Raw genomic sequence first — 12,349 nt, forward strand, 5'->3', positions numbered from 1 at the left:
ACCCTGCTCCATTTCCTCCAGGACCACTTTGATAGAAAGGAAATAAAAGTCAATTGTGTGGGAGCTGCAGCCCTGGCCATCAAAGACTTCTGTGCCCGGAGAGATGCTGGGGGGCTGCGGGCCCGGCCGAGGCAGGGGCTGGGGCCGGGGAGCTGCTGCCTGCGAGCCCTGGGGAAGGGGAGGGGCCGGGGCAACTGCGATGGCTTCTGCTCTTCTTGTTGTTCCTAACAGTGCCCGGCTGGTGACAGGTTGGGAGGCTGTGTGGAAATCCTTCCTGAAGGTAACGTGGCTTGTTTTGTGCTTGGTGGTTCTTTTTCCCTTCTTTTCCCCTTTCTCTTCCCTCCTTTCCCCCTTCTCTCCGTGCCCTCCCCGCTGCCCCCTCCAGACGCAGCCCAGCTCTGGGTCCCCCCTTCCTTTCCTCCCACTCATCTCGCGGTAAATCCCCCACATTGTCAGCAGCGCAGCTGAGCTGTTCTCTGCTCCTTCGCCTCTCGAGCCGCCCTGCCATGGCCAGAGAGGGGATGCACATAACCTTGGGGAAGGAGAAGCAGCACAAACCCAGACCCACATCCACCATTGTCTGCTTTTCCTGCCTTGTAAGACTTTCTTTCTTTCTGCACATCCCCATCCCCTTATTAAAAAAAAAATAAAAAAATAAAACCAACAAAACAAACCCGAGGCAGATCACACTTTGGAAGGTCTCTCTGCTTCTCCAGCAGAAAGCAAATCAGCCAGCTGGTAAGGTTTTACTTCTGACTGTAATTGAGTCCTGCAGAACCGCTGACACGCGAAACAAGGGATCTGTACACTCTTTATTTTTCGCAACAAGAAAAGCAAATGCCAGCTCAATACGGAGCTCAAAGCCTGTGGCACTGGAATAAATTAGATATAGAGCTGAATGGCATTGGGGGGGAGGGAGAAGAAGCCTAAAACTATTAGGTATCAATGAGACATTTGTCTTTTTTTTTTTTTTTGGGGGGGGGTGGGGAGCGAGGGTCAAGGGGGGAGAGGAGGGAATTATGTACAGTCTTGTGAAAAAGTAGCTCAGAGCCGAGGAAATGGTGCGAAGGAGGGAATTTTAGACGGGATCAATAAAGGGATAAATAGAGCTCCCTTCCCTTTCCTCCAGCAGAGAGAGACCGAGAGGGAGTCGCTGTTTTATCAGCAACGTGCTTTTTATCCCCCTCCCCTTTTTTTCCTCTTTCTCCCTCGGTCTAAGCTGAAAACTGATTACAGGTTGCTTATCGACTCCAGCACAATTTCACCCCTTCCAGCATAGATCTTGGAGGGTTTTATATCGCATCAATTATTTATCATATTTTATAAATCCAGCCGCACAGTCTCGTGCCCCCGAGGAGGGGGCGGGCGGCGATTGGCGCCGCAGCAGCCACGTGCCCGCGCGTCACAAGGGCCGGGAGGAAAAAGGCTCCTTTTTGGTGTAAATCTGGACTCTAATTCCGTAATATATCACGGTACCTCGTAAAACCGACACTAAAACGTCCCGACCTACAAATCACCCGGCCAAATTATGAGTTCATTGTATTATGCGAATGCTTTATTTTCTAAATATCAAGCCGCAAGTTCGGTTTTCCCATCCGGAGTCTTTCCCGAGCAAACTTCTTGCGCTTTCGCCTCCAACACCCAGCGAGCGGGGTATGGGGCCGGATCCACGCCTCCCTTCGCCGCCTCCATGCCCGGGCTCTACTCCAGTGGCAGCGCCGTGCACCCCCAGCCCCCCAGCATGTACTCCTCCGGTTACGGCCTGGAGCCCGGCTCCTTCAACATGCACTGTTCCCCTTTCGAGCAAAACCTCTCCATGATGTGCCCGGGAGATGCCTCCAAGCAGAACTGCAGCAAAACGGACCAGAGGGACTCAGATTTGCAGAGTGACAGTAACTTCCGTATCTACCCCTGGATGAGGAGCACAGGTAAGCCCCCGCCTCCCTAAAGAAAGGAGCGCGGGGTCGGGGAGGGGGGCTAGGGGTGGGGGAGTGTAAATTATTTGATGGCGTGCGCGGGGGGTGGCGGAGGGGGAGGGGGGAATTGTCCCCAACTCCTTTCATGACGTTTCACTGAAAACGCATCTTCAAAAGGGAGAGGCAGAGAGCGACACACCACCCCCCTTGAGCCCTCCTCCATAAAGCCATCCTTTTAGCTTTAAATATTTATTGGTATTGCCGGGGCTGTGTATGTGCCATGCACAAGGCAGTTTGTCTTGGAGGGGACAGGCAGAGCTGCAGAAAAAATGGCCAGCCCCTTCTTCTCCTGTATTTACAGGATGGAGGTTGTGCCACCCCCGTGTAGATAGAGAGACGGATCCTGAAGGAAACTGTTTATGGGAAGTGCTTGCAAGCTCGGTTTGTTTTCTGTTAGATGGCAAAACGCTGCTTTGCCAGCCCCTCGCGGTGTCCCAAACACCGCAGCTGAGCGCAGCCCTCGGAAACAGCAACACATCATTCCCTCCTCCTTTCAAAGCTCCGCTCCCAAAGCGTGACACTCCGACCGGAATCCGGATGGATGGAGGGATGGAGGGATGGAGGGAGGGATGGATAAGGGTGGGGGTACGTTTAGCTATGTCCCCAAAACATCACCGCCCAGGGGTGCAGGGTGCCCTGCAGGTTGGGGAGGGCACTCCTGGGGACTTTGGGGTGCTCAGCGTGGCGCTGCTGGGGGGCTGGAGGGTGTCCGGGGCCGGCCCACGCCGGGTCACGCTGCCCCCGCACATGTGTCTCAAACCCGCCGCCTTCAGTCACCGCCGCGCTCCGGCTCGGGGTATTAATGTCAATTAACATTTAATAAATATCCATTTCCCTGGCGCGGGAGTGGGCCCGGAGTGTCCGGCTCCCCCCGGATCCTGCTGCACTGGGCGCCCCGGGGCCGGGCTGGAGCTCCGGGACAGATTGCCCCGCCTCGGAGTGGAGCGGGCCGTGTCCGTGTACACGCGTGGTGGTGTTTACACTCGTGTGATCCCAAGAAGGGGGGGAGAAAGGCGATGCTGTCCCGGCTGGGAGCGGGGGAGAAGGCGTGAGCTCATTTTCCAGCCGCCAGATTGCAACTTGAGAGCATCATCCCCGCCAGCGAGACGCTCTCCACCGCCAAAAAAAATTCGGGAAAGGGCTTCTTAGGAAACCTCGGGGGCGAGCGGGGTGCGGGCCAGCCTCCCTGCGAAGCAGAGGCAAAAGAAAACAGCCGAGCAGCCAATGTGTGACTGCTTATAAAGGCAGGAGTTACCCTCGCACTTATTTGGTGGCCAGTTCTTTCCATTACCTGCTCCATAATTCATCCACGTTTACAGTTGATTTATCAAAGACCAAATATTTCTGGTCGTAAACACTTCACCTCTGCTTTTATCTGCCTTCAGATTTAAGAAGCCCCCTCCCCACTCACCCCTCTTTTAGCCTGTGACGCTGCGAGGATCAACATTGGAGGTGGTTTTGGAATCAGGGCGAATGCTCAGAATCCCTGGATGCTCCGGGATCTGCTGAGCCCAAAATCAGAAAAACTCGAGTTGAGTTTTAAAAGCGGGGTCCCCCCTCCCGCCCCCCTCTCCCAGTGCTCCATGCCCACTGTGCGATCCCGTTGTGGAATTTCATCAGCGAGCAGAGATAGAGTTGTCATCCCTATTCAGCAGCAGTTTATGGCTCTCCCCTCAGCGGATTTTACAACCCACATTCCACGACCTGCACATTTTTACTTTACAGCTAGCCTGGCTATTTCTCCTTTTTTCTCCTTTTAATGACTGGATCTTTTCTTCTTTTAAAAAGAAAGAGGGCTGGGGTGGGGGGGGAAAGGGGAGAAGAAGAAGAGGAGTCCGGTGGAATGTGTGGAGGGGAGGCCGAGGGTTGCTCACCAGCCCCACTGCCCTGGGAAAGAATATGTTACACTCTAGATATACACAGCATTTACACAGAACACAGAGCCAGGATCACAAACACCATATTGTAGAATAATTTCCAATCAGACTGCAGGAAATGTCGGGTGGAGGGGGGAATCAGGAGCTGGGCCCTTTCCAAGCCCTGCTCACAGACGGCTGGAGGGTGCTGGGGAGCCTGGGGTAAGTGTTGAGTCACTTGTCATCTGCACACCCCCCAAAAAGAGCAGCCTGGGAGGACAAGCCTCTCTGAGAGTCCCAGAAGTCACCCCTAGGCCTAAAACATCCCCTGAAATGATTAAGACCATCACACACCTTCCAAGCAGGCATCCTGATGACAGCTTTAAGAGAGGACAAATAGTTGGATTTGTGTAGGTAGCAGATGTCTCTGTCACTCTGCTCGACTCTATTTCTGTATTTATTCACCAACCATCCCGAATTTCTGGTGTCTAAATTAAAATTAAAGCAGGAACTCAGAGTCTGACCGGGGATAGGAGGGCAGGAAACTTTCTGAACTTTGTTGTTCTCTCCGAGACACGCACGGGCACATGTACAAAAAAAGCACTGCAAGCTTTTCCAAGATGAAAGGAAGCTAAAGTTGGGGTGGTTTGGGGGGGTTGAGAACAGAGAAGGTGAGGAGGGAAAGCCTCGAGCAGCAGGACTTGATATGTCAAATAAAAAGAAGGGCTGGCCCAGGTTATACAATTCCTGCGAGGATTTCGCCCCTCGTGGGACTGCAGGGGATGAGTCTTGGCCAGGCTGCACCCAAAGACAAAAGCAAGAGAGCAAACCCAACCAGCAGCCCCCAAACCATCTCCCCAACCCCCCAGCTGACCTGAACCTGCGTTTATTTCCCAGGCACCGACAGAAAACGCGGCCGCCAGACCTACACCAGGTACCAGACCCTGGAGCTGGAGAAGGAGTTCCACTACAACCGCTACCTGACCAGGAGGAGACGCATCGAGATCGCCCACGCGCTGTGTCTCACCGAGAGGCAGATCAAAATCTGGTTCCAGAACAGGCGCATGAAGTGGAAAAAAGAAAATAAAACCGCCTGCTCGGGCTCCAACAGCCAGGAGAAACCAGACGCGGAGGACGACGAGGAGGAATGAGAGGGGCGAGAGGCGGAGGCAGGAAAGGTGGAATCCCACGCGGGAAGAAAAGGGGGAAAAACACACGGGAAAAAAAAAAAAGACTATATATAAAAATAGAGAAATGATAAGTGCATAAATAATTAAAAACCCTAGGAGTGATACATTGTGTTTCCTGACACTGAAAAAATACTACCTATATTAAAGTCCTTTTTTTTTTTTTTGTACAATAGAATATCTACCTATTAAATGTGGCTTTAGAGTCAGAATAGACACATTTTTCTATGTGAGCCTTCCTCTAGTACCAGTAATTTGTAAATCTCCGTTTGTACTTCACTGTGTACCTTTTTGGTAAGAAGTAACGTGGTCGTGTTTAGCACCTTTAATTTAGAAAATGTGACCTGAGAGCCTGAATGCAAATTACACTTAGCCTATATAGTCCTGTACATAATACGAATTATTATTATTCCTTCTCCCTGTAACCTCTGTGGTTCTTTTCTCCTTGCTCTGCTCTTTTGTCTGTGTATCTTTTACCTGGGTTCCCTCGTTGTTCAAGTCTCTACGGAAAAAGAACAGAAAAAAAAAAAAGAAAGAAAAAAGAAAAGGAATTAATATTGTGCTAAGTAAAATGTTGTATATCAAAGTAGCGAATTATTTAATGGCGACGCGTTGCTTTTTTATTATTATTATTATTTTCCTTGTCTGTGATTATTATTCTTCGAAATAAAAAGGAAATCTCCAGTAATCCACCAAGGTGTTGGGTGCCTTCCTCTTTTTCTTATTAAAGATAACACACGGGCTTTCAAAATGCCTTTTTTCCCTCGTGCAAAATAAATGAGATAAAATATCCTTTTACCCCGATCTAGCCCCTAAATTTCAATCCTTCTCTTTGAGAAGGACAACCCGTTCAAAATATTCTCGTTTTTTCAGTAGTTTTGGCGACTGTACTGAGATATAATTGATATTCGGGGCTCTCGAAATGCGGTTTGGTCTCTCTTCTGCCTCTCCCTCTATGCTTGCGCTGGGACTATTACTGAGAAAGGTAAGAGCAAAAAGGAGGAACGTAAAGAAGCCACAATCAGCCCAAATAGTCTTTCCGCTCCTTATTTTAATTCTCTCCTTCTCGTAACTAATTTACAGAAAACCTGTTTTACCGTGCCTTCAGTAATTTTATTTTATTATTTTTTTTAAAGATTCTCTCTCCTCCCTTCAATTACTTTGCTGCGGACTGCAACTCTTTTCATTAGCACCAAATAACGCTCAGCATCAAAGCGCGCATAAAATAAATTAAAGCAATTAAACGCGGGGAGGGGAAAAAAAAAAGTAAAAATCAACAACGCCAAACAAAAGGCGAGTAAATTTAAGCACTTGCGCGGGGGAGCATCATCCGCCGCCCTCACCCCCTCCCACCGCTGTTTATTTACATCGCCAGGCTGCGCAGTAAAGACGCGGATCCTCCCGCGGAGGCTCCACGTAATTTACTCCATAAATGCGTTGCGCAAGATGCCCAGGGAAGGGGAAAAAATTCAACCAGCTCTGGGAGGACTTGGCGGTGGCAGCTTCCCACCTTCCCCCTTCCTTCCCTCTCTGCCTCTCTCCTTTTTTCACCACCCACCAGCCCAGATGACTTCATGCCCCGAGTGCGGGCGCGCAGCGCATCCTTTAGCAGGTTTTAGCCAAAATAAGATGCCACGTCAAGCACCCGCGCGCCCCCAGATTTGCTGTATGTGCCGCATATCCTAATTATGGGAAGCCCGTTATTAAAGAGCGGCAGCTCTCGTGGCTTTTTGCGCCCTGAAATTCCCACTTGGAGGGAAAAGAGAAGGGGAATCTTCCTTTTTTTTTTTTTTTTTCCCCTTGGTGCAATCACTTTGCGGGAGCGCTGGGTGCATAGCGGGGAGGGGGAAGAGGGGGGGGAATAGAAGCGGATCCAGAAATTTCCAGCCCCCCTCCCGCTCCTGGAGCACTGCGGTTGGGGGGCAAGCAGGAATTGGGGAGAATTCCAAGGGAAAAAGGCAAAGCTGGTCGTTCCGGCGCTGCGGGGCGATGAAGGCAGGGCAGGGCTTTACCGGTGGGGTGACCCACCTTGGTGGAACCCCCCCCGGACCCCGCCCCGAGCTGTAGTGGGGGGTGCGGGGGGACCCGGGTGGGGTCCCGGGGGGGTTTTGGCCGTGGGTAGCGGAGCAGGCACGAACCCCCCGGCTCCGCTCTGCCCAGGGCATGGGCACCCCGGCCACGCTTTTATTGCCTTTATTTCCCTCTTCCCCCCTCCCTGAAATCTCCTAATTGCCCCTTTCAACAGAAAGGATCCCAACGGCGTGAAAAACGAAGGGAAAGACATCCAAAATCCCGCCGAACCCCACTGTTTTACTGTGCCTTTCCCCATTTAAAAGCCAACCCAAACCTCAAGCTCTTTATTCTGGGGGGGCTATTATTGTTCACAGTGCGAGGAGATATTCGATTATTTCTCTCCAACGCCCCCCCCCCCACGAATCCAACCAAGGAGTTGGGGGGGGCTGGGGGTGGAAAAATCCCCGAACCCCTTTTCATATTCCTTTATTTCTGTTTAAAAAAAAAAAAAAAAAAAAAAAAAGATGGCGGCTAAGAAAAAGACTGCTGTTAAACCGGTCATGAAGAAATGCAATAAATTCCTTGTTGTTTTATGAAAATTTACAACTTTGTGATAGAACTTTATGAGTGGCTGGGTTCTGGGATTGGCCAGAGCCGGTCATGTGGACTGCTAACCGTGAACATGAACTTTTTATTATTTCCCATGTGGTTATATTGCACCATTCTTCTGTCCGCTGCACCTTGGGTCGGATCAGTGTCCTCTATAGGGCTCTCGCCTCTTTACATTTTTTTACTTTTGTGTATAAGCTCGATAGGGCTAAAACAGGGGAGAGGGGAGGGGGGGCCGCCTGAACACGCATCCACACGCACACAGAGACACCCACGTCCGCGCACACGCGCGTGGCACGAGAGTTACACACGATTTTTTTTTTAATTATTATTATTATCGTTAATTTTTTTTTCTTAAAAAAAAAAAAAAATCCTCTGTTAATTTGCCCGCCGATTTGGAATCTCAGTAATAATGGCCGGGCAGAGGAGATTCTGGACGCAGTGGAGGCTATCATTTTTCAAAGAGGGAAGTTACTCCATTTTCTATGCAAATGACAGAAATGCAAGACGCTCTCACAAGTCAGAGAGGCGATCGACGGCTCTCAGGTTGGGACAATATTTGTCAGCTAACAGATAAGCAAACGCTGTCTGTCTCTCTCTCCCTAAATACTTTACTTATGCCACAGAAACGGACGTCAAAAGGTAAGGGAATCCTATGTTTCTCTTCATTTAATTTTTTATTCTTTGAGAAAATGCGTTTGTCAAGATGCCTTTTCTAGTTCATTCCCCATCTCCTTCTGCCCGGGGAGGGGGGGGGGATAGAAAGAAAAGGGTGGGGTGATGAAGAAGGGAGGCACTGGAAGGAATTAGGGCTGGTGGAAACCTGTTTAAGTGATATTTTCCCCCGAAAATGTGTAATGGAAAGGTGAGATAAAGAGAGAAAGGAGAATGGAAGAAAGGCTAAGGAAAGAAGTGGAGAGAAGGAAAGAAAGAAATAGCAAAAGAAAATGGAAAAATATTAGAAAGAAAGGAGAAGAGAGTCAGAACCAGAGGAAAAAAAATATAAGGAAGGAAATAAGAAAGAGAAAGAAGAATGAAATAACGGTCTGAGAAGGATAAAAATTAAGCCTGTAAGGTCACCTGGAGATAGTAGACTTGGAATGAAGGATTTTGCAGTAGCTCGGTGGTGGAGGCTTTTAGATACTGCCTTTTAAAAAATACCAAACCCTTTGTGGGTAGTTGTCGCGTTTTATTTTGTTCCCCCTCGCAGAATCACTTGCCAGTTTGCCTGTCTTGAGGCGAGCCCAGTAATTTGGCGAAGTTTGTGTGGAAGCCAGTTGGGTTTTGCGTTGCTCTCCAGGGTCATTATTATGTGGGTGGTTTCTTCGAAGAGGGCAGTTCGCGGTAGTCCTCGGAATTAAGGTTCTGGAAATTAGTTGGGAAAAAAAAAAAAAAAAAAGAAAAGGGGAATTAAAAAAAAAAAAAAAAAAAAAAGAGAAAAGAGAGAGAGAAAAAAATAAGAATGAAGCCAACCCAGAGCGCAACCCTCTCATTGTATTTTTTTTTTTTAAACTCCCAAATGAAGCTGACGTTGCGATGCAATAAACCTCCTCGTATTTAATTGCGTTCTGCAGTGTTAAGGGGCTTTACGGCTTTCCCGACCGAAATACCGGCTTGGGTTTCAGCCCCACGGTACGTCGGGGCTTTTCTACACCAGGTTATGTGCAAATCTCCCTCTCCTTTCCTGTCTGATTCCTTAACGCCTGCCTTCCTCTAGGAAAATATTATTCCGGAGATGCCCGTCATTTTAAATGTCTTTTTTTTTTTTTTCCCTTTCAAAATATTTCAATGTGTTTTGAAATATCGTACTAATTGCTACTGTTACGAGGTGATTTTTAAATAAGATAATGTAAGAGCCTGTGCATGTGAAGCAAGATTGAGTAAGAGGAGATTCATTACTTAAGCATAAACCATTTTATGACGTGACGATTTATCTCATCTAAACTGACTGTGCCTGAATATTGTGTGGACAAGAGTAAATGATCGCGAGCCGTGGAAGTAATAAACAGAAAGACATTTTTAAAAGCCATTTCTTCCCGAACCTGTTACATTTTTCATAAATCACGGGGTGGAAAAAATGAATGCGGGTTGAGTCGCCTGTTCTCCCTTTTCCCCCAGTCTCTCCTCGCTCGGGTTTTCTTCTTTCCTATTCGTAAGGATGGGAGGGGGGGGGAGATAAAAAAAATTAGAAACAAATAATTTAATTTATAAACCTTGCTCCAAAACGCTTTCATGCCTCTTCTCCCACACCCCGCGTGGGCAACCACTTGTGGAACCCGCGCACCTCGGTGGTGCGGGCAGGTCTTTTGAACCTGCGGGATGGGGCGACCGAGGAACCCCCCGTGCGCCCCCGCTGTGCGTGTGCTGGGGGTCCGAGTGTCTCCTGGCTCGTCTCCCCTCCTGGTATCCCGCTTGTTTGTTTAGGAAAAGGGAGGAAAAGGGCCGGACGGGCGGGCAGCCCCCGCCGCGCATCCCCCCGGTGCCGCCGCCGCCGCGCTGCGGGGCTCGCCCATTCCCCGCCGTCTGCTGCCATCTACCGTCGGCGGCGGCGGGCGGCGGCTCCCGGGGGGCTCCCCCGCAGCCCGTGCCCCGCCGGGGAGGTCCCTGCCCCGTCCGGCCTCCCCTCTCCCCGCAGCGCACCCCCCGGGTAAAGCGCGGACCGCGCTTAGCCCTCAAGGCGCACTGCGGGCTGCGGGCGGTGGATGCGTTTTTAGGCACGGAAATGCGTGTATGTACATTATCTGGAGGCTAAAAGAGGATGGAAATACAGCGAGAGGACGCGCTGGCGCATATGCGTGAGATGTGGGCATCTGATACATCCACACATCCCCCAGCCTGTCCCAAATCCGCATGTGCGCGCACATACATGGCCTCCATCCTTCCATCCATCCATCCATCCATCCATCCATCCATCCATCCATCCATCCATCCATCCATCCACCCATCCACCCATCCACCCATCCATCCACGTGCACGCACACGGAAGATGAAAGGTGACTGGTTGGTGGCTGGGCGCGAACACAAGCGGAGATGTTGTAAAATGCGGTGTAATCATGACGTGCGAGGCGCGGAGAGGGGGGGGAAGGTGGGGGTGGTTTGCAGCTCATCATAAAAGGCAGAGGAGCTTTTATTTCTTTATTGCTCGCAGTGGTCATTTCGGTGGGGTCTGGAAAAGATATGTCAAGTGGCGGCCGCGGGGTTGAGGTGGTTGCTGGGGAAGGCGCTGGGAGCAGAGGCAGACGACGGATCACTTTTAAGTTACTGTAGGCTTTGAAGGGACAATGCGCGTCTGTTATTTTAAAAGGTTTCTCTCTCTCCCTCCCTCCCTCCCTCTCGCTTTCTCCCTCTCGTTTTCTCCTTCTGCCACACAGTTTCCTGGCAACTGTTTACGTCTAGACTAGAGACATTTTCTCGAAGAAAGTGAGATGTCCAGGGACCATGTGAAAAAAAAAAAAAAAGAAAGAAAAAAAAAAAAAGTTTCTCCCTTTTGACCAAACAGCCATGATTAACTTGTTCCATGCTGTAATTCCCAACACCCCCCAGCATTGGTTTCCAGCATTACATGATCCGTCTCGCCTTTTCCTCTCCTTCTCCCTGCTTTCCCCACATTATTTGACCAGTAGCCCCCCTGTCCCCTTCCCGGGAGCTGCTTTCGCGGAAATATTTGGGTCTGGACCCATTTTGACTCCCTCAATGCTCCTCTCTCCCTCTGCCCTCCCCCTCCTCTCCTCCACAACTCCCCCCCCCCTCCCCTTTTTTCCCCCCTTTTTGTTAATAATTAGCCGCACTCTTTAATGGAACAATGGTAGATTATTATTGCTTCTTTTCAAGGATCCCATTAACAAGGTTATTATGCACTGCACGGGAAGTCAGGTAAATTAAACTTACATTGCTGGAAATTGAGTTTCAGGCGGTTTTGCGCCTGGAGAGCGGGGATTTTTTTACACCTTCGGGGGTCGTTGTTTTAAATACTCCAGTCCTGGAGCTCATGGCTCCGTCGGGTTTATTTTTCCGATGTGATTTTGGGTGTGCATGAGCATTACAGGGCAGGCTTCACTGCTGCCAATGGCTTTCTCTGTCTGAGTTCCAAGAACAAGGGCTTTTTTCAAGTGTTTTCGTGGTGTTGGCTTGACTTTATGGCTGCAATAAGTCCCTCGGTAGGGAAACCCCCGCTGTGTTCTCACTTCAGAAGGATCGGGAATTCCAGCTCCCCACGAAAAAAAGAGAGTTTCATTTTTTATTGGAACCAACTGCACTGAACTCTTTACCAAGTTCTTAGCGGTTTCAGCTTTCACACAAGCAATGCTCTGTTCTGTTTTCATTTCGAAATATTTGGGTGTTGTTTTAATCCCCTCATCTATCTGCCTGGCTCTGCTTGGTGGGCTTGGTCTTCGCTGGCCAGAAAAAGCCAAGCGACAAAAAGTGGGACCTTCCTGAGCAGAGAACTGGGGTTGTACATACTGTAAATTCTTGTCTTTATCTTTATTTATTCCCTGGCAGCTGAGTGATGTCTGTCAGGAGGGGAAAGCCGCCCTCGCAGAGCAGTTAAATGCTTTAGACCACCTTCTGGTGCGTCTCGCCAGTTCCCCACTTTAGGGCTCCTTCTCAGCAAACCTTGCGCCTGTTTTTGGGGGAGATGAGGCCAAAAACTGCAGGAAGATGCGCCCATCGGTGCCCTCAGAGACCAGTCTAACTTAAGGGCTACTGC

General features: G+C 49.8%; 2 protein-coding genes across 3 annotated transcripts in view; one reads left to right on the forward strand and one right to left on the reverse strand.

Annotated features, from left to right (window-relative positions):
* Positions 1-12,349, reverse strand: part of SNX11 (sorting nexin 11) — a 393,545-nt gene that overhangs the window by 128,649 nt on the left and 252,547 nt on the right. The window lies entirely within an intron of this gene.
* Positions 194-5,629, forward strand: HOXB7 (homeobox B7). Of its 2 annotated transcripts, XM_050327984.1 has the most exons (3): positions 194-280; positions 1,646-1,928; positions 4,730-5,629. In XM_050327984.1, the coding sequence occupies exons 1-3, from the start codon at positions 200-202 to the stop codon at positions 4,981-4,983; spliced, it is 618 nt and encodes a 205-aa protein (XP_050183941.1). In that variant the 5' UTR covers positions 194-199; the 3' UTR covers positions 4,984-5,629. The 2 variants fall into 2 exon arrangements, with proteins under 2 accessions (XP_050183941.1, XP_050183940.1); XM_050327983.1 differs by lacking the exon at positions 194-280 and having other exon boundaries at positions 1,343-1,928.

This window comes from Myiozetetes cayanensis, unplaced genomic scaffold, assembly GCF_022539395.1.
Source record: "Myiozetetes cayanensis isolate MyiCay16 unplaced genomic scaffold, myiCay2020 scf35, whole genome shotgun sequence".
Classification (NCBI taxonomy): Eukaryota; Metazoa; Chordata; class Aves; order Passeriformes; family Tyrannidae; genus Myiozetetes; species Myiozetetes cayanensis.

Bases quoted from the DNA above. Each gene is read 5' to 3' on its own strand.
- HOXB7 (XM_050327983.1), top strand. From the start codon at position 1,529: ATGAGTTCATTGTATTATGCGAATGCTTTATTTTCTAAATATCAAGCC. The intron at 1,929-4,729 runs GTAAGCCCCCGC...TTTATTTCCCAG, and splicing joins CCCCTGGATGAGGAGCACAG to GCACCGACAGAAAACGCGGC.